The 21,688-nt window shown below is 37.6% G+C and overlaps 1 protein-coding gene across 13 annotated transcripts in view; it reads right to left on the bottom strand.

Annotated features, from left to right (window-relative positions):
• Positions 1 to 21,688, bottom strand: part of LOC123608530 (muscular LMNA interacting protein) — a 250,015-nt gene that overhangs the window by 4,964 nt on the left and 223,363 nt on the right. For 2 of the 13 annotated variants that reach the window (XM_045498558.1, XM_045498564.1), the window contains 2 exons: positions 5,478 to 5,531; positions 3,441 to 3,629 (listed from right to left, as the gene is read on the bottom strand). The exons of 2 other annotated variants lie outside the window; for them this stretch is intronic. In XM_045498558.1, coding sequence (XP_045354514.1) covers positions 3,579 to 3,629; positions 5,478 to 5,531 — 105 coding nt within the window. In that variant the 3' untranslated portion in view covers positions 3,441 to 3,578. Of the gene's footprint in view, positions 1 to 3,410; positions 3,630 to 5,477; positions 5,532 to 21,688 lie in introns of those variants that run through there. 9 more of the 13 variants (XM_045498559.1, XM_045498566.1, XM_045498567.1 and 6 more) reach the window with 8 other exon arrangements.

Here is a 21,688-nt window from a genome sequence, read left to right as displayed (position 1 = left end):
TAGCCAGCTGTCTTTCAAAGCATAGGAATTTTATTTTAATCAACACTTAATAATATCCAGATTCTGAGTTCTTGTCTGAGATTACAACCTTGAACTCAGCAATCCAAAATTTATGAAAGCCTGATTTTGAGAAATAACATTTATGAGAAATTGCCTGAAGGGAGTAGAGGGGGCCCATTCTTCTTGATAATTTCATTTTTACCCTTGAATCAAACCAGAAAATGAGAGTGGCTTCCATGGACAAGACACTGATTTCCCCTTTTCTATGTTCTCATCTGGAGGATAAAGATAAAGGAACAAGATGTGTGTTCCCTAAGATTAGAACTTTAAACATCAATAGAGGTTCTGGAATTCAAAGTAAAATGAACACAAAAAGGCTTATATGCACCACAGCAGCCAGAAAGTCTTAGTCACCTTGCTAGCACTATTGTTATCTTGCTAACTCTTAAATGTCTAAAAAATCTGCAGAGAGAAAGAATGAGAAAATAGGAGAAGAATTTGCCTTGTGTGTGTTTATGGGCAGCTGGTGAATGATTAGCTCTCAAGTTGTGTTATTAGCAAGTGGATCCAAAAGGTCAGAATCAACTGCATCTAATCATGTTTTTGGAAATCAATCGACCCTCAAGTTAAAAATAAAATAGGCCTAGGGCTGCATGTAGCAGGCGATGCGAGGAGCAGCAGGTCTCTTTCTATCTCATTCCCCAGTATGACTTTCACAATTAAGCCTGTGGAAGGACAAGTGGGTCATAAAATGGTTGTGGATCAAAGTGTTGCCAAATTCACAAGACATGATGAATACAATCAGAAATAATTGTTGCTACTAGAATTTAATTTCTTTGAAGTAACTCTACTCAGAAATCGTTTACCTCACGCAGGGAGTTTGCTATAAATTAGATGGTGTTATACACCTACTTGGAAACTACTGTATTGGTGTGAACAATTGACGTGTATGAAAGTGACCTCCTTTGCTTGTATAACAGCTCATCATTAGCCAACTATTTTTAAAAGTGCCATATAGAATGCTAAAAGAAAATTCTTTGTAATGTAATACCTCCACCCCACCCTCACACTCAGCTTGTGCCAAATGCTATCCCCTGCCCAGCCTATGGGTTTTCCAAAGCTTGTGGGGACTATCAAAGAAAATAGAAAGAAATATTAGGTTTTACTAAAGAAATTGCAGTGAATCTCAACATAGAGCAGAGCTCTCAAAGTTAATCTACCAGGTTAAAGCACAGGTTAAATCTTTATGACACTAGACAGAAAGATGTGACCAGATTTTTAATTAATTCAAAGCATTCTCCAAGACAAACTTTTGCTATGATTCTCCTGCTTTTACTTTCAAATGTTGGTTTCCAAGATTGAATAACTTATTCAATTTGCCCTCCTAAACTACCAATAAAGGAGCTAGAATTTGAGGATCTCAACTCCTGTTGTCCATTTGAATCACCAGGAGAGATTTTTCAAACAATCAATGTCTTTACCCACCTCCAGAGATCCTTTACTTAATTTGCCTGGAGTGGAACCCTGCTACTGAGGCTTTTAAAAAGTCCCAGTGAATTCTAATGTTCAGACAGAGTTGAGAACCACTGAATTAGATTGTAAATGAAAGTGTTGTTTTGAGTTAGTTCCTTTAAAAGTTATTTTATAAATCTTATGATTTATAAAAACAAGGAGCAAATCAAATCAGATATATTTGGGGTCTGTTTGTTTTTAAATGAATTTCAAAGCAAATTTTAAAAACTAGTATCTACAAATAACATGATTGAAAGAAAATACTAGGTGGGATTCTCTGGCAGTAAGAAAGACAAGCCGCTACCTTCAGAAATGAAGGAAAAACCAAGGGGGAAATTCTGAGATCCAGTCAAGGTTCTTCCATAATTCGTTATTTGCACTGCATATATAATTGGAATGGTTTACTCCTTAGGCCATAAAGTCATAAGAATGGAATTGTTTTAGGGGCACCTGAGTGGCTCAGTTGGTTGAGTGACTGTCGTGAGCTCAGCTTAGGTCATGTTCTCATGGTTCATGAGAACGAGCCCCATGTTGGGCTCCAGGCTGAGCCCAGAGCCGGCTTGGGATTCCCTCTCTCCTTCTCTCTCTGCCCCTCTTCTCCCTCTCAAAATAAATGAATAAAAACTTTTAAAACAAGAATGGAATTGTTGTATAAAAACATCATTTTCTTGGTTGATGCTTTGCAGGTAAATAAATAAAAAGAGAGGGTTTGAGGAAAATATATGGGTCAATATTACAGTCTGACCACATATCATAAGGAGTTATAAAAAGTTGTCAAACTGCTTCCAAACATGCCAGTATTACCAACAAGTAAAACACAGCACACTGGAAGCATAAAATGGTCTTTTGCTTAATTGTTTACATGTCTTTTAACACCAACAGTAACTATCTCACAAATGTTAAACTTCAAACTTTAGTTTCCTTTATGTTGTTTCCCATATGTTTGAAATCTGAGGTTGAAATCGCTTTTGGTTAATCTTATCCACTAGCTTGATTTTAAGTTTGTCCCTAGAATTATGATATTTGATGCAAAAAATACAAATATGATATCCAAGCTATCCTCTTCTGCAACATGTTCAAAGGTTCTTAATTCAGCACTTACTAGCTGAACTGGATGCCTTTGTTATTTAAATAACCAGCTGATTTTTCTATTACTCTGTAGAAACACTCTTTTTGCATAGAAACAGGCTATTTGAGTTGAAACCAAAATTATTATGTTTGAAAGAAAGAAAGAAAACATTTGATTGTCACTATTGTTTTTTTACATTCCTCTGAAATGTGCAAAATTTGGGGGCACCTGGCTGGCTCAGTTGGTAGAGTGCATGACTCTTGATCTTGGTGTGGTGAGTTCGAGCCCCACGTTGAATGCAGAGATTATTTTTAAAACTTTTTTTAATGTTTATTTATTTTTGAGGGAGAGAGACAGAGTGTGAGTGGGTAAGGTCATAGAGAGAAGGATGTAGAGATTACTTAAAGAAGAAAAAAAGATCAGATGACAGAAGGAATGGCTTAAGAGCTGGAGAGAAGCTAAACCTCTGCAGGTTACTGAAGTCAAGAAGCTAATTAATCAGTGACAAGAAATGCAGAGCAGGCTGTCAACTCAATGGCCGAATGGGAGAGTTATGAAAACACTCACCGAAATCAGTGAAAAATTTATTCAGTCATTCCACCTTTGGACATAATGGTTTGTCTGATTTTTTACTCTTACACAATTTGCCACTATCACCCTAAAAGGGCTAGCACACTGACAAAGAGTGAATATCTTTAATATATAAAGGGAGTTCACAAGTCAATAAGAATACCAGTAGATAAATGCATAATTCATAAACAAAACAGACAAAAATCACAGAAAAGTCCAGAATTTTTACAATGCAAATAATGTGATGAAAGATAATTTCTTCTCTTAAATTATTAATATTCTAAAATAGGACTTTAAAAGGAAGCAAGATTTCGATAGGATAGAGAGATTTAGGTAGAGAGCTGGACAGAGTAGTAGAGCACTTAAGAGCTCAGGCTCTAGGCGGTCAGATCTGGATTCAATTCCTGTTGGAGCAGACCCTTCCCAGCTATTTGGTTCTAGGCAATATAATGATTTCCCTCAGCCTCAGTTTCCTCACCTGTAAAATGGGAACAATAATAGTACTTATCTTTGTTTTGTGAAGATTAAGTAAAATAAAGCATGTAAAGTGCATAATACTTTTTAACGTATAGTAAGCTCTCAAGAAATTGACAATTATGACAATTTTCAATGCTGGCAAGAAAATGCGAAAACAGTTATAAAAATAGGCTCCTCCTAGGGTAAATTGTTACAATTTTTTAGGAACGCAATTTGGCTATATGTATTAAATTTTTTCCATATGCCCATAGTCATTGAACCAATAATCCTATTTAAAAATAATCAAAGAAGTGATCAAGGGTAGAAATCCACACTTATTCATAACACAGTTTTATGTTTTAATGACTAATGTTATAGCAGAGAGCCACATGGTCTCATATGAAGAAAGTTTTCAAATTTGCAGGAATAGGAATTTCAGTTTAAGAAAAGTGGGTAATGTGCCCTAAATTGTACAAAATATGCTTTGGGAAAAGTTACATTTTATTTGCAGTTGTATTATTCATACTTCTCTTTTGTATTATGCTTATTTTTTTCTAAATTTGGAGGCTGCAGAAGTCACTATCCAAGGGTATCTGAAATGAAAGCATGAGATATCTCACCCCCGTCTTAAAAGCCCTTTAAAAATTACTTATTTTCCCTCACATTTACCACTTTGAGAGGATGTAGAAGAAGAAAACATTATTCAATTATCCTTGCTCTTGATTAAGAGAAAATTAAAAATTTCTGCACACAATTTTTCCTTGCCTCTTTGGCACAGCATTTATAAAAGTACAAAAAAAAATTTAACTTTATTTATTTTGACAGAGAGAGAGAGAGAGAGAGAGAGAGAGAGTAAGAGAGAACAGGGGACGGGCAAAGAGAGAGGAGAGACAAAGAATCCCAAGCAGGCTCCACACTGTCAGCCCAGAGCCTGAACCTGGGCTAAAACCCATGAACTGTGACATCATGACCTGAGCTGAAATCAGGAGTCAGACGCTTAACAGACTGAGCCACCCAGGTGCCCCTATGAAGAGGGGCACAAAATGTGAAGTGACTGCACATTTGTATGAAAATTGACAGGTATGTTTCAACTGGTATGCTTTTGCCTATATGCTACTGCCCTGAGCAGAATTTACCAGGGGATCAGGGGCAGTGCTCAGTGAGCTCACCAGACACCTTCCAATGAGCTATAACTGAGACATCATGAGACATTGGGGCTGCTGATTCACAACACCCACCATAAGTATTATGGGCACTCTTTGACGGTCGAGACAGGACAACAGTGTTTCACATATGTATCCGAAGTGGAAATCACAAAGACAGATATTGGGATAGAAAGAGTTGGTTTATGATCAAGGTGCTACACACGTGGGGACCTCTAGAACCACCTTTCACATCGACAAGCAGCAAGAATGTACTTACTCAGCTATCAATTGCTTCTGAACAACACAAAGTGGGCCAGTTAGTTTTTTTCTTTTTTAAAAAATATAAATATTGGGGTGCCTGGGTGGCTCAGTCGGTTAGGCCTCCGACTTTGGCTCAGGTCATGATCTCGTGGTCTGTGAGTTCAAGCCCCAAGTCGGGCTCTGTACTGACAGCTCAGAGCCTGGAGCCTGCTTCGGATTCTGTATCTCCCTCTCTCTCTGCCCCTCCCCTGCTCATCCTCTGTCTCTCTCTCTCAAAAAAAAAATAAACATTTAAAAAATTAAAATTTAGATATTTAAATTTAATATTTAAATAATTTAATAATATTTAAATAATTTCAATATTAAAAATACTTTATTAATTTTTTTTTAAATAAGATTTATTTCCACAACCTAATATTACATGGAAATGGATAACTATATCTTTAATCGTATCTTACATTTACCTCTTTGGAATCAAGAATTTCATGTTCAGGAATAGCCACCATTGGATGACTCAGCTTCACAGAAAAGTTGCCCAGGATGTGATCAGGGGTAGGAGTAAGGAGAAATAAATGTTTAAATTTCATTTAAATAGATATTTAAGCAATGACATAAGTATATTATCACTGACCACAGTAGATTCTTCCAAATGTAAACATTTGATTTGAATTTAAATTTGATTTGATTTGTTATTAAAAACATGGGCAGATATTCTTGACATAGAAAAAAAAGTGTCAGTGGCGAATACATTGAGCATGAGACCATATCTTATTTATCTTTGTGTCTCACATAAACTCTTAACAGTGTTTGGCATATAGCATAGATAGTTATTAATTGTTTATTGAATAAATGAATTGTTAAAACACATGGCAGATTTCACAGAGAGGAAACAAAGTTATATTTATGTCTCAATCCTCACAATAGGCCTCAAACTGAAAAGCTCCAAAAGCGAAAGAAACCAATCATGCTCAGATCCCAGTATATGCAGATGTGTCTACAGAGAGTAAATGCTTCCTCAGAATATAAAGCATTGTGTATTGCAAACATTAAGAATCTCAATGTATAGGGACTTCATAAGCATTGCAATCTTACAGGATGAGGGTATTACAATTACTTTACAACACAGTGCCATTTTAATAGGAGAGAGGCTTTTTGCTTATATAGAAATGATTATTGTTGCAGGGGTCTTCTAAGCATTATACATACATTTAAACCTATTAAGATAGAAAAAGGCAAAGGTAATGCAGGAAAAGAGAGAGGCAGAATGAGGGACCCACATACATGAAGGGCAGGGATGAGCTATCATTCATAATAAATCTGCCCCCCTTTTTTCACCATCTCTCCTCATTTCAACTTCGGGGGAACCACAGTACCTGATTTGCCAGAGCATTCCTTGTTCCTACTATTGTCCTGGGCAAATCAGGATTATGAAAATAATTGCCCCCCTTTCACTCTCACTAGGGTGAGATCAGTAAATCACTAAATCAGTAGAGCAGTGACTAGTTCCTAATCCTCCAGTAAAATTCAGAGGAGCCCAACAATCTGGCCTTGGCCCAGGGAGGGTGCCATCATTGGCTGCTAGGATAGCCAAGGAGGTCCTGTTCCACATCTCCTCAGGCTTCCCTCCCTCTGTTCCAGCAGATTTTCGCAAATGGAGCCTGCTTTTATTTAAAGCTATAGTTTCACTAAATCCCAAACATTACACTCTGTTCCCAACTATGAAATCCTCTGGGTATCGTAACATCAAGACTCCTAGCTGCCTAAGACCATTGTTTTAAATAGAAGCATGATCTGGTCCCAGAGCCAACTACAGATCTAAATAGCATTCCAGAAATCATCTGAAAGTGCTTAGTTCTCATTCATTGAGGTCTCCTGAGATCCTAAGTATGGCTCAGGACTGGACTCTATGTACCATTTCAAACCTTAGACCCAGGTAATTGGTCCTGGAGGCAGCAGAATCTTTAGCATACCTAGGCCAAGCTCTAGGGTAATTATATAAATCATTAGAGTTTGCACAATGGCAAATTTTCATTCTCCTAGTCGCTTAAGATATAATAGGATAAATATCCAAAAATTTAAAAATGTTGGAAACCTTCCAATAAAATTTTCAGCTAAGATTACAAAAGTAATTGAATAATTTTGTAATACCTATTTTTATACTCCATTCCTTCTTTCCAATATAGACACTCATTCATTTATATCCATTTCATTTTAATCTTTAATTTCAGAAACTGTGTGTTAACTACCCTAATCAACAGACGAGAACAGAAAATGACGAATCCAAATTAACTGGTATTTCCCTCATCATTTATGTTTGGCTTTGGAATGCTTTCTTCTCTTTATGATTTTTTTTTTATCACAGTGGGTTTGCCTTTATATTATCCTCAAGCTGACTAAAAATGTAAAATAAAATGTGATAATAATATCTTTGAAGGTTAATGGATTTAGCCATAACAATTTATTATGCACTCACATGACGAATTCCTTACACATATTAGTTTACTTTTCACAACACTCTAGTGAGCACTGGTATTACCCTGTTTCACAGATGAGGAAATTAAAGCACTCAGAGACAGAATGACTTAGTCCAGGTCCAGAACTAGAAAGCGGCAGAGCCATGACTGGAATCCAGGATGAAAGTTTCAGAGACTGTGCTTTCAAAGCAAGGGTACAGTGGTAATATGCCGGGAAGTTACTCAGGAGACAGGACAGGGGTGCCAGGGTAAGGGAGTGGGGTGCATCATTTTGCAAAAGGAACAGCCACATATTGAAGACATGAGTGCCTCATTCAGAGATCAGAAGCAGTCAGGAGTGTCTGGTATAGTTATGAAAGGCCACACCGGAGACATAATACAATGGAGCTTATGTGTCAGATGAGGAGTCTGACTTCATTCTCCAGGCAATGAGAAACCAGTGAAGTACTTTAAGCAAGAAAGGGGCATGTGTGATCAGATTTTCATTAAAAAAAAAAAAAAAAAAAAAAAAAAAAAAGAAGAAGAGAGAAAGTCATCGTGACTGATGTGCAAAATATGGAAGGCTGTGGAAGTGGAGTGAGAGGTTGGGGGGCTTGGAAGATTTATGTAATCCAAGAGAGAGAATAAAGAAGAAGGTTTATATTAAAGCATTGCCTTACAGTGTGGAACAGACTCAAGAGTTTCCTGGGTGACTCTAGACCCCCTATGCCCTAGGATGAGTGAAGAAGCATCAGGTAGACATGTTGATATGACTTCCCTACCGATTAGGGAAGACACACTGAGAAGCCTTGGAGAAAATTAATGTTGAGTGTTGATATCTCTGCTGAATAGAGAGACTTTGTACCGCATGAGGGCTAGAGATGCTAAGTGCAGAGGACAATAAAATATCGTGTGAAAATCTTCTCACAATAAGAATGGTAACAATGAAGCTAAACCATTAAAATACATTCTACAGGGGTACCTGGGCTAGCTCAGTCGGTAGAACGAGTGACTCTTGATCTCAGGGTCATGAGTTTGAGCCCCGTGTTGGGCATAGAACCTACTTGAAAAATGAAACAAAATAAATTCTACATAGGTGAGTGGCTTGCTATGCAGTGAGTAGGTGTATGGTGAAGGACAGAGTCATTCAAGACTGTTTATTTGGTGCTAAGTGTTCTGGAAAGCATATTACTATTATGCCTCAAAAAAACTGAAAAGTTAGTAATTTTATCATCAGAGCATTATTCAGCATAGAAGGATGAGTGAGATAGAAAGCTCAGGTGAAATGAGACACAACATACTTTTATCCTGGATGCAAACTCATGTCCTGGATATTGTATCACAGAGTAATTGGACCTTTGCTCACTCACTACTGTGGGATAATCAACAAGTGGTATTTGAATACAATATTCAGTTGATTTTTATTACACTCTTGATCCCAGCTGCCACCACACTAATATAAAGCCTTATGAAGTGTTTGTTACCAGTGTGGGGCTTTCTCATAAATGTCACTTCTTCTCCCAAGGTAACACGAACTTCTCTAACAAAGACAGATAAATGAGCTCAAACCAACTGAAGAAATCAGAACCCCGACAACCAGAAAAAAAGAAAACATGCAAAATGTGGTCAAATCACTTCTTTAAGTCTTGACTCCACATGAGAAATGGAATTCAAAGCTCTAACTTTGGTGGCCTCCCACATGAAGATGAAGGGGGTTTTCTTGGCTACCAGAAATTATGAAGCAGAGGAAAATTTGTGAGAAATGTTAACATTTTACAATTGGCAAGAGTGCTACAAATGCTATTCAGAATTCATTCCTTTGAGATTGCTTCTTAGCTGAGCTATATCTTCTTCTAAATCTCCTTCACTCCATTCATCTTTGGTAAACGGTAACTTCCACTTCGTTTCCTGGTGTAGACTTGTGAACCACTCAAGTTACAGTGTAACCGTCTGAAGAACATCCCTCAAAATAGATGTGACAAACTATTTTAGCAATACCTACAGCAAATCGTGTATTTCCTAGGTATATAATGCTGTCATTATGAAAGTGTAAGCCTTTGGGCATCACGTGGATTGTGTCATTCAGTTTTAGGACCTTTACACTTGGCACAGGACCTGCCCAGCACAGAGTACAAGCAAATGATTACTGGGTAAATAAATTAAGGAAAGAAAGAATGAATGAGATGGCTATGGAAAAGAGGATTTTCTGACTTGCAAAATTAAAGAATTCTGAATTAGTGAAGAATTAGGATGCATTTACTGCATTCCTAAAGAACTCATTTGTATGAAATTTTGCAAGTCAAGGGAATTCTGAGCTAGAACTATCATGCACATGTGTTCTATTTGACCCTCACAATTTTTTCTTTAATTTTTTTCTTATTTTTTTAATGTTTATTTATTTTTGAGTGACAGAGAGAGAAAGAGCATGAGCAGAGGAGGGGCAGAGAGAGAGAGAGGAAGACACAGAATCCAAAGCAGGCTCCAGGCCGTGAGCTGTCAACACAGAGACTTATGTGGGGCTCAAACCCATGAACCTTGAGAGCATGACGTGATCCAAAGTAGGACACTTAACCGACTGAGCCACTCAGGAACCCTAACACTCACAATTCTTTTGCCCAAAAAGTAAATGAATTTAGTTGTGTTTGAGGCGACCAACTCTACCTGCAGGTTTGTATTTCTAGTTTCTCTTGAACTGCTTAAATGTCTTGCAAACTTCTTCCACCACTCCACTTACGATGTAAAGGTGGAAGTCCTTCAAAATGCTTGGTAAGGGAATGAAGAGTACGAAATATGGGTTTGTCTTATTTCCCATAAAGACTTCGAGCTGCTGGAGGGTAGGACCCGTCATACCCTAGCAGTTGTATACCAAACACTGGATCCGCTTTATTGCTCGAGACTATGCCTTTGGCATCTGCATGGCTCAGTTGGTTGAGTGTGGTTGGTTGAGCTCAGATCATGATCTCATGGTTCATGGGTCCAAGCCCCACACCGGGCTCTGTGCTGACAGCTCAGAGCCTGGAGCCTGCTTTGGATTCCGTGTCTCCCTCTCTCTCCGCCCCTCCCTCCACTCACGCTTTGTCTTTCTCTCTCAAAAATAAATAAACATTAAAAAATTTTTTAAAAAGTCTATGCCTTGAACAAAACATGGGAGTGATCCAAGTTTTCTATTACTGAGGGCAGTTTATGACATGTGCTATGAGGAAAAACCTGCTCTCAATGACAGGGAGAAATATACTACTCCTACCCATATGTCTTAAAGAGCTCTTCTGCACTAGCCTGAAAAATTACCTACGGAATATCAGTAATTTAAATATTTATTTTTAGAATTTAAAGATGCAGCATCTCTTTTTTGGTGATGCCGAAAAGTATTAAAAATTTTCCCATGCCAGGGGTGACTGGCTGGCTCAGCTGGTAGAGCATGTGACTCTTGATCTTGGGGTAGTAAGTTCAAGTCCCATGCTGGTGTAGAGATTACTCAAAAATAAAATCTTTATTTTTTTTTTTTTTCCTATGCCACTAACTCCTTGTGTGACTTAGGGAACATCACTTTGGCTCTGGGCCTTGGTTTCCTCATCTTTAAACTCTGGGCCCTAACTAGATGAGTTCTGGTACCTCCTCTACTCAGATAACTCGGTGAGTCTGTGACATATAAAAGGAACTCTGTTGATGGATAAACGATGCTGTCTCAGAAAAAAAAAAAAATTGCTTCTTTCTTGGAATCTCCCGCACTGAGCCACAGCTGAGCTAGAAGCTGTACCTCCATCAATGGTAAAGATGAACTCTCCATAGAATCTCAACTGGAGGGGCACCTGGATGACTCAGTTGGTTAAGCGTCCAGCTCTCGATTTCAGCTCACGTCATGATCTCGCAGTTCTCGGGATTGAGCCCTGCATCTGTCTCTGCACTGTCAGATTCTCCCTCTCCCTCTCTCTCTGCCCCTCCCCTGCTTGTGCTCTCTCTCTCCCTCTCCCTCCTTCTCTCTCTCTCTCTCTCTCAAAAATAAATAAACATTAAAAATTAAAACTAAAAAAGAATCTTATCTGGAATCCTTAATATCAGTTCTTAACTGTGCTATTTGCTCCTTGTATGTATGAACTTTTATAAATACTATGAAGTTTCACAACATCCCTCTGTGCATTCCCTGAGTATTGTCATATACTCAGTTGGCATTTGGTATAGTTTCATTGTTTTATAAACCCAGAGAAAACTTCCTATTGAGTGTTGATCATTAATATCATTATTTTGGGGTCTAAGTACCAGTAAATCTAAGACCAGTAAGAAAACAGGAATTTTCTGCTCTGATCTTTGTAATAAGTCTTTTTAGATATGGTTGAAAATTTACAAATTAAACTATTTTTATTGTTTGCCTTTTCTCTTCCATCCCAGGAGGGATAGACTTGGGACAGTTAGAATTCCTTCCTCTAAAGACCATTTTCTAAAGGGCAGTTTAATGGAATTTTTTTTCTCATCTACTCTGTGTTCAGCCTGTTTTGAAAACAAATACCACATCCCTGTGTTTATTCACATTTTTCATCTAGACTTCCTTCTTTCTCAACTAGAAAATGACTTCCCTAAGGGGTTGAACTACACCATTCACTTTTTTCATTGCACAGCTCCCAGGTTGTAATGAAAATGGAACAACATCTATATTCCAACACCATTCAAATTCGGGATTCAAATTTGGGAAACTGAAATTGGAATTGACAAGGAAGCATATTTGTTCTCTGTCTTTCCTCTAACCTTCAAGGGCACAATTATTTGCTTAGTACTACAAGCAAAACATCGCTTTCAATTGTTGTTGATATCATACTCATTCTAATACAATCATAAACCAAAAGACTCTTTCTTCACAAAAGATAATGTTGGTGGAATATTTTTCTCCCCTGTTCTTTCTTTTCCATAGAACATAAGGGCTATTAGCTATTATATTCCAATGGGACAAATAATAAAAAATACAGCTCGGTATTAAGATTCAGCCTCATAAATATTTTTCAGTCCAATTCCAGCTGTTCCTAATTTGCAACTAGTTATTCCCAAGTTGCAAGAAACCTATCCCAGGACCCAGGAGTGTGTCAACAGATGTCAAGCGATGTATTACAAAAATTTGGAAAAGTGTTTCTTAGGAGGAACAGGCACCAACATGATGGGGTCAAACTGTGTTCTCCCCGACTTCCAAACACCCCCCTACCAGACCCCATTCTGCTCTCCCCTAACACTCCACTCCCAGCAGCATCTTTGAGAATGTAAGGAGGAGAGGTTGAAGAGGAAGAGAGCAAATGAGCTGAGGACTGTATGACTTAAGATCGGGAGAGCAAGGCTGTCAGAATATGTCAGGAATGGCTGCAATCTAAGACCAAGTTACAATAGGCACTGCAGTATGTAGGTGGGGCAAGATGGGGGGCTAGGCAGTGAGTGTAGTGACAGTTTCAAGGTATACGGAAGACAAGGTAAGAGTGTTAGGAGGGGCTCATGTCATTCCTGAAATGTAGTGTGAAGCAGTGTATATAAAGATGGAGGAATGGGGTCCACCTCCAAGGAAGTGGGGCAGACAGGCTACATACTGGAGGCAGCCCTCGTCCCTGGAGAATCTCATCTCTAAAATCTCATCCCTGGAGAACCTGTCTCCTTTTACTCCTTGCTATCTTCCCGGCAAAAGCACATCCTAACAGCCATGGTAGTTTTTATTCAAACTTCAAACCATAATGGATGTGATATTTACTAAGTTAGAAGTCCATAGAAAACCCCTATGTTTAGTTATGTTATGTTAGTAGGTTTTAGCCCTTCCAAAGAGTGAGATCTTTTGCAAATTAGGATAAAAATGCTTATAATACTACATACTTGTCTAATATTTTTATCACCTACAGTTTGATAAACTGTTAAAATGTTATTGAAATTTTGAAGCATAAAATGCATTCTCAGGCATACAAAGCTTCAGAATATTTGCCAAATAAGGACCGCTTTAAAGGCCTTCTTAGATCAAGAAGAGAAACAAATGCAGGAGGGTGAAGTAGGAAATTCAGAAAGGTAGGGTAATAAAGCACTCTGAGTATGGTTTTGCCATTAAAAAATGAAAATAGAAAAAAGAAAGACCATGTAAAAGACAGAAATTATAACCATAAAATGGCAGAAATAAAAATTGAGAATGAAATATATCAACATGATGAGAGGTAATGGAAGGGGCAAGATGAGACTTGTCTTACTAGAAGATTTAGATATTAATAAGGATATATGAACATGAATGTGGACCCTAAGTTAAGGGCAATCATAACAACAAAATAGAATGAATCACTTTTAAACTAGTAAACTAAAACCAAATCTCTTGGGTGGAAAGCTATAGAGAAAAGAAATTGTAGTAATGGAAAATGGAAAATAATATGACAATATTAAGGTCATGTAGTTAGATAATCTCATACATTAAGAGAAATCTCTATAGGCACAATTAAAAATCAAGACCAGAGGGGCGCCTAGGTGGCGCAGTCGGTTAAGCGTCCGACTTCAGCCAGGTCACGATCTCGCGGTCCGTGAGTTCGAGCCCCGCGTCAGGCTCTAGGCTGATGGCTCAGAGCCTGGAGCCTGTTTCCGATTCTGTGTCTCCCTCTCTCTCTGCCCCTCCCCCGTTCATGCTCTGTCTCTCTCTGTCCCAAAAATAAATAAACGTTGAAAAAAAAAAAAAATCAAGACCAGAGAATATTTGGTCAATAAAAAATACACACACACAAGAAAACGTATAAAAATTGAAAATAAGAGGAAAAGATTTATCTATCCAAAATGAGACAAAATAAAACTGGAATAGCAATGTTATATTTATAAACGGATGGACCTTAAGAAAAAAATTATAAGAGACAAGAAAATACATTATATACTAGTAAAAAAAAAACTCAATGGACAAGAAGATCTGACCATAAGTATATATTCTTAATAATACAAAGTATTGAGATTAGTGGTTGACCTCTGATTCTTTGAGGGCAAAGGAGAGACCTTATGCTTCATTTTAATGCTTCAATAGAACTAAGATAGTGTTTCAATGACCAATGGGAGATAAGTAAATATTTTTAAACAACCTGAAGAAGGGTCCAACCCCATGGTCATATCTTCCTTCCACAAAAGGTTTCTACTTGATTCACAGAACATATGGAACATAAGGCTTATTGAGGGCAAATGGGTACTATTATTTGATAGCTGTAAAGGAAATGTTCTGAGTTGTATTGAATCAGTCACACGTGGGTAAACTTCAACAAATTGAAAAATCTGAAAAAATGTTCTGCTTATATTTTAGTGAAAGGAGTAAAACAGTGATCACATTAAGCAAGATGAAGCCACATAGGAACATTCTGCCCTGAAGTTCCAAAATAAGAGACTCCTCCATGATGCACATACCACATGGTATATGTGGTTTTTGTTACATTGAGTAAAAGAATAATGAAATAAATTAAAGCAATGAGACAAAAAAGTAGGTTGAACCATATCAAACTGATGAAATTGATGTTCTTGTAGGTCAAGAACTGTTGGATGTGGATCAACCTCATACAAAAGACATTTGAAAAATAAGTCATAGCATTAAAGGAAGTTTAGACAAACAACTGTGCTCAAAGATAAACATATATATGTATGTGTGTGTGTGTGTGTGTGTGTGTGTGTGTGTGTGTATATGTATATATGGAGACTCAATTTATAAAAACTCGGTTTACAAAGATGAATGCCTCCACAAGGGTTTTTATCATATTTCAGGGCCTACAGCTGCCTCCTTCTATAGACCATTGCCCTCAGTTGAGGATACCAGCCCTTAGCCCTCAGCTGAGTTTCTTGACACTCTCCCACATCATGGTCCACAACCAAAGATTGACTGACAGTGGGGATCAAAGTTCAGCACCTTTTCCACAAGGGTGGATAACTTTGCAATCTATGCTACCCTCCCTATGAGTTAGGCCAAGGCTCACCTCTACCTGAGAACACATTTGCTCTGCTACTTGTCCTTCTCAATGAGGATTCACTCTCTCTTTTACAGGAAATAGCACAACCTCAGTAAATCACAAACACCTGAACCCTTGTCTCGGGCTCTGTTTCCAAGGAAACAGCTCTAGATACCATGCACTGGGGAAGAGGCAGGTGGCAGCTGAGTGCTCTGATATACAAGGAACTCATTTTTCCTTTGTGCCTCTATCTGAACAAGGTGCAACTTGATGGCAGTTTATTTTCTTTATGCCTATAAAACACAAGTATGGTCAATAGATTCTAAGGAGCCAGTATGTTTTTTATAAGAGCTTTAAAAATCATCTTTGTCCAAGTGTACCTTTCCTCACTAAAATTGCCATCCAGCCTGCCTCCTACTGCACAGTTCTTATGAATTAGTAAGTTCTTAATTTTTAAAATGATTTTATTAAAAATGTTACAATGAAAAAATTTAGCTATAGATGACAACAAATGAGCTCAGAGACAGAGGTATAAGAATTGATTGTTCTTGATTTCCTGGAGGAAATTTAAAAGTCAACTGTTTGTGATTACACTAAGTACATTTTAAGAATGAACACTGGCGATTAGATAACCTGAAACATGCCTGGTCTCAAATGCCAGCCTGTCATTAAGGCATCTGTTGTGTTGAAATGTCCTTCTTGCCCTCTAGTGGAGAACCTAACTAAATATGATTGATACTTGATTTTTCAGAACTGTTTCTCTTAAGATACCTGCTCCCTGGCATTCATTTTTAATGTTAAAAGCCCAATTAATTTGCATTTACCCATTTTGAACAGAATGTTCTTTATGAACATATACAGATTCATCCATTCTGAAAACAATTTGGCATAGGCAAACAGTGCCCCTGTTTTGGTTTCCTGAAAAATCTAAAAACATTAAAAACCAATTTTGAGTTGGCTTTTTCTCCTATTCCGCCCACCTCAAAGGTTTTCTGTTCTACAGTATCAGAATAGTTATCCAATTCCCAGAAACTCCCAAAGTTTCCAGAAAAGTTTTGGAATTGAGAGCAAGGTGGCTTATCTCTCTGGGATGATAGAAAATAAATTTTCTTGGTTTATTCACACAGAAGGATTTCTAATTATGTAGATGAAACAAAAACAGATATTATCAAGGAGGAGGATAAAATGAGGTTTTTGCCTCTAAAGTTCAAGATGACTTCTTTTTTTTAAATTTTTTTTAACATTTATTTATTTTTGAGAAAGAGAGAGAGAGCACGGGTTGGGGAGGTACTGAGAGCCAGAGGGAGACATAGAATCTGAAGCAGGCTCCAGGCTCTGAGCTGTCAGCACAGAGCCTGATACAGGGCTGGAACCCACAAAATGCGAGATCATGACCTGAGCCAAAGTCAGATGCTTAACCAACCGAGCCACCCAGGGGCCCCTCAAGATGACTTCTTTCAGTAAATATGGCGGCCTCAGTCTGTCAAAGTATTAGATGTACAGTGTTTCTCTTAGGCACTAACCTTTGAGTCTGCTGCAGAAACATGGTTGCAGCCTGGGGTTGTAAGGTGAAAAGCACTGTGGCCTTTCATGATAAACCCAGTCTCTTCCAATAACTCACATCGTCATGGCCTTGGGTGTGTTAGGAGTATTATTCTGCAACATTTGTCTCCAGTTTCCTCATCTGTGAACTGAAGGAAGGCGCATGACCTCAGTGGTTAGTTCCTGTCCTGAGGTAAATGGCTGTTATTTGGCCAGACAGAAGTCTATGATTCCAGAGTGGTGGTGTTGGTGAAGCTGATGATGCTATTTCCTTGATAGTTTTTTTTGTTTTGTTTTGTTTTGAAGGGAGAGTCTTAAGAAAAATTAGTCAAGTGCCAGCTTTTGAGCTAGTCTGCTGGAATTTTATACAAATTATTTACACTTTCTGAGCCCAGTTTCTTTGTATGTGAAATAAAGGGGATAAAACCTACTTTATTATGCTTTGAAATTTAACTAAAATGCTGTCTATAAAGTGGCATGTTATTTGCAACGACATGGATGGATCTTGAGGGTATAATTCTTAGTAAAATAAGTCAGCCAGAGAAAGGCAAATCCATATGATTTCACTAATATGTGGGTTATAAGAAACAAAACAAAGAAAAACAAAAACTCTAAAAATTAGAGAACTGGTGATTACCAGAGAGGAGGTGGGGTGAAATAGGTGAAGGCAATTAAGCGTGCACTCGGCGTGGTGAGCTCTGAGTACTGTAAGACCTGTTGAATCACTAAAGTGTATACCTGAAACTAATATGACTGTATGTTAACTATACGGAAATTAAAAAGTTAAATTAAAAATAATATAATAAAATAGGGGCGCCTGGGTGGCGCAGTCGGTTGAGCGTCCGACTTCAGCCAGGTCACGATCTCGCGGTCCGTGAGTTCGAGCCCCGCGTCAGGCTCTGGGCTGATGGCTCAGAGCCTGGAGCCTGTTTCCAATTCTGGGTCTCCCTCTCTCTCTGCCCCTCCCCCGTTCATGCTCTGTCTCTCTCTGTCCCCAAAAAAATAAATAAACGTTGAAAAAAAAAATTTTTTAAAAAATAATATAATAAAATAAAATAAACATAAATAAATAAAGTGGAACGTATGCCTACTTTTTCCCAGTATGAATTTCTTTCTTACAAAACTTCAGTGACCCCTCAACTCACTCCCTGCCTTCTGCTCACATATCCAGCTAACCCAGTGCCCCCTGGGATGCAGAAGCTGTCTGAAAGTCTTACTTCTGGCTAACTTCAAACGATAGGTCTTGGTTCCAGTTGCTTCTTCAATACGCTGGCCTGCTTCCATTTCCTCACGCTTGGCCCTGTTCCTTTTCTTTCCCGCCTGGAAAACTTCCTGCTGTTCCTTCTAACTGGAGTGCCCAGCAGGCCCCCAAATGGCTTCTTTTTAGACCTGGGTTCAGACATCGTGGCCTCATTACGTCTTTCTGGATTCATCAGACTAGAGCAGGACTTCTGTAACAGACACTCATAACTACTTGATTGTCTTCTATGTGACACTTGCCACAATTATCATTAAGTAATGGGCTTTTTTTGCATATTTAATTTCTGCTTCTCCCAAGTAGAGAAGAACGTACCTGGCAAAGGCCCCTCACATTTCTCTGACCTTGATCTCCGTGTATGGCCAGCAGAGACACCTAAGGGATACTTAGTAAATCTTTGTGAAATAAGTAATTTGTCAACTTCCTGACTCCAGGGTTCCGAGACCTCATGTTGGAATAAAAAAGCTGCAAAATTTATGCTCCTTATTACCAGTAGGGAGTTAGGCTCTTACTTAGACAAGGTTTTTGTAACCTTGAACCAAATCACTTAACTTAGTGCTCATTTTCTCATTTTGAAGCTAGGTGCAATTGTAAACGGCTTCTCTCAAAGGAGTGTTGCTTTATTCTTAAAATACCTCTGGAAAAGACTTTTCACATCTTTAGATCTAAATATTTACAGCTTACCTTAGAAAAACAAATTTTTATTTCAAAGCCCCCTCAGCCTTTGAACCAGTAGGTGAAGGTTAGAATTGCTTTAGATTTTCCCTTCTGCAGCTAAATCACAATCTGCTTTAACTTCTGTTGATTAATCTCTGTTGAAATATCAGAGGAAGTCTCAAAAAAAAAAATCTCCTTTCAGATGAGCTACTAAAAAATTTAACCCACGTTGGAAACATGCCTATATTAAAATTTTAATTCACTTATCACATGTCTGTAGAGTCAGTTTTCTGAGTAGCCATGCAATGATATCACCAGTTAAGATAGTCTCAATAATGGACACAATAGAAACTTTACAAGTTGACTGAATTTGAAAATAAATAAGTAGGAGAACAAATGGAGGAAAAGAAAGTGAGAAAATTCAACATTTATAGGGTGGATGACCCAACGAGTTTAAAGGAAGCATGCTCTTGACCTAGGAACAAGCCAAAGCCATTTTACGGAGGATCCTTTCCTACCTACCCATCCTGGATATAAAAGTTGCCTTCCTTTCTTCTGTCTTCTTAGTTCATTCACACAGTACAGCACTACCAGGAAACCTCATCAGAGGTTCCAGAGTCCATTGCCAACCCCTAATACTCCATTTTGTGAAAATAAAAGACAATAGAGCTTGAATCTCCTGATAAGTTCACTGTCTATTACATTTAGGTGTAACATTCCTATGCCTATTCCCTAAACTGTGTATTTCTTATCCATAATACATTTGGCTAAAAAGGTTCCCACACTATTCTAATAACTGTCTCTCACTTTCGGCTTATTCTGAGTGATCCTTTATGTAGAAAAAAACAAATAATGAATGGAATTGGACTGAAATATCCCCATTGTGTTCACTCTCCTCTCATTTTGTCATTGCAGACAAGTTATATTTCCTCTTTATTCTTAATCTATAATCTCAAGAGCAGCTGCTTGGAAAAGAGGCTAATAAAAACGGATCAGTAAATATTGTGTTGACACATCATAAAGATAAGATACATTTCAAGTTAAATGTTTCACCTCTCTTAGCAAGAACATAATTCTAATATAAAGGATCGGTATATTCTAAAATCTCATTTTATGAAAAAGGCATTTTAATTTCTTAAAAAGTAAATCATAAAGTACATGTTGGCAGCTACAGTACTTTTTCAAAGAGAAATGACTTTTAATAATTGAAGCAGTGTTCTGGGGGAAAAAAAAATGTACCTTCTGATTCAGTTAAGTCCATGAATACTGGACGTATAAACACTCAGCCCAATGGTAAATGTTACAAGCACATGGGAGCAATTTTGATTAAGAATTCAACCTAACAGTTATGACTTTCTTTAATTAAGAAAAAAAAAATCCTGTGACCTAAGGTAGTATATATACCATTTAATACTTGTGTCTCCTTTTACTTGATAAAAGTTTTATGTGAAAAATCAACCATTATAATCAAGCACTTTTTAACATGTTGATATAGTTTTTCTTTGTAAATTTATTTCTCATAATGAAGTTTATCTTCTTGTTGAATCATTATGGAATTTAAAAGATGAAAGAGGAACAATTTGCTACCATAGGGAAAGCTCAAAATTTTCAGAAACGTAAAAACTTTTAAGATCGTCCAGTCCAGTGGAAGTTATGAGTTTAGGAGTGTTTTGTTTTGTTTTTTTGGTTTTTTGTTTTCGCTTTTTGGGTTTTTTTGTTAAGCTTATCCATCTATTTTGGGAAAGAGAGAGAGGGAGAGGGAGAGAGACAGAGAGTGTATGTGCGAGTAGGGGAGAGGCAGAGAGAGAGGGAGAGAGAGAGAATCCCACACAGGCTGTACATTGCCAGCACAGAGTCCAATGAGGGGCTTAAACCATGAGATCATGACCTGAGCCAAAATCAAGAGTCAGAAACTTAACCAACTGAGACACTCAGGTGCCCCTGAGTTTAGGAGTTTCAAGTAGGTCTCAGGAATCTGCATTCTTCTGAAGCTCCCCATATAATTCTCATGAAATACAGCCCAGTTTTGATCTTAGAGTAAGAGTTTTAGAACCATACCCAATATTCTACTATTCCAGAGGAAAAAGAAACTCATGGAAAAAGAGTGACCTGTGTCAACAATATCATTTCTGTAAATTAAATGTACACAAAATAATAATGCAATATTTGGAAGAAAATATGCAAACAAATGAAAAATAGTATAGTAGACTATGAAGAAAAAGGAAAGGGGAGTGAGAAATCAGAGGTAAAGCAAATACATATGGGAATAAACTTGAAAGCATTAAAGGAATGAATAGGTTGTAATACAAGGAAAAAACACATTTTAGATGAGAGTAATGTCCTCCCAGTTATATCGATGGATTGTTTCCTCACTCCAGCACCAAAATTCCACAAACAACAGGCAGCATGCTGGAAAAATATATAAAACTGAGAACTTAAGTTGGAACATGAAAGTTTCAGGTTGCCACTTGATCTTGGTAAAAATCCTATGATAGAGATTCTATTTTTTTTACATTTTTTAAAATTTCTTTAAGTAATCTCTGCACCCAAAGTGGGGCTTGAACTCATGACCCCGAGATCAACAGCTGCATGTTCTATCTACTATGCCAGCCAGGTGCCCCTAGAGATTCTATTTTTATTGCTATTTTATAAATAAGGAAACTAAAGCAAGAGCATGGATTACTTTTCTAAACATGGCCATAGAACAATTCATTTATTCAACAAGATTAATTCAGCAACTGATGTCTTACTTGTTTAGAGGCTACAGTTTTGTTGCTCTAGGTCTACTTACTGATCAAACTGGACACTTCTAATAATGACAAGGAGCAAAGAAATAATTGAAATCATATAGTTAA

Source organism: Leopardus geoffroyi, chromosome B2, assembly GCF_018350155.1.
Source record: "Leopardus geoffroyi isolate Oge1 chromosome B2, O.geoffroyi_Oge1_pat1.0, whole genome shotgun sequence".
Lineage (NCBI taxonomy): Eukaryota > Metazoa > Chordata > Mammalia > Carnivora > Felidae > Leopardus > Leopardus geoffroyi.
The sequence above is the reverse complement of the archived record's forward strand: the minus strand, read 5'-3'. Positions and strand labels throughout refer to the sequence as shown.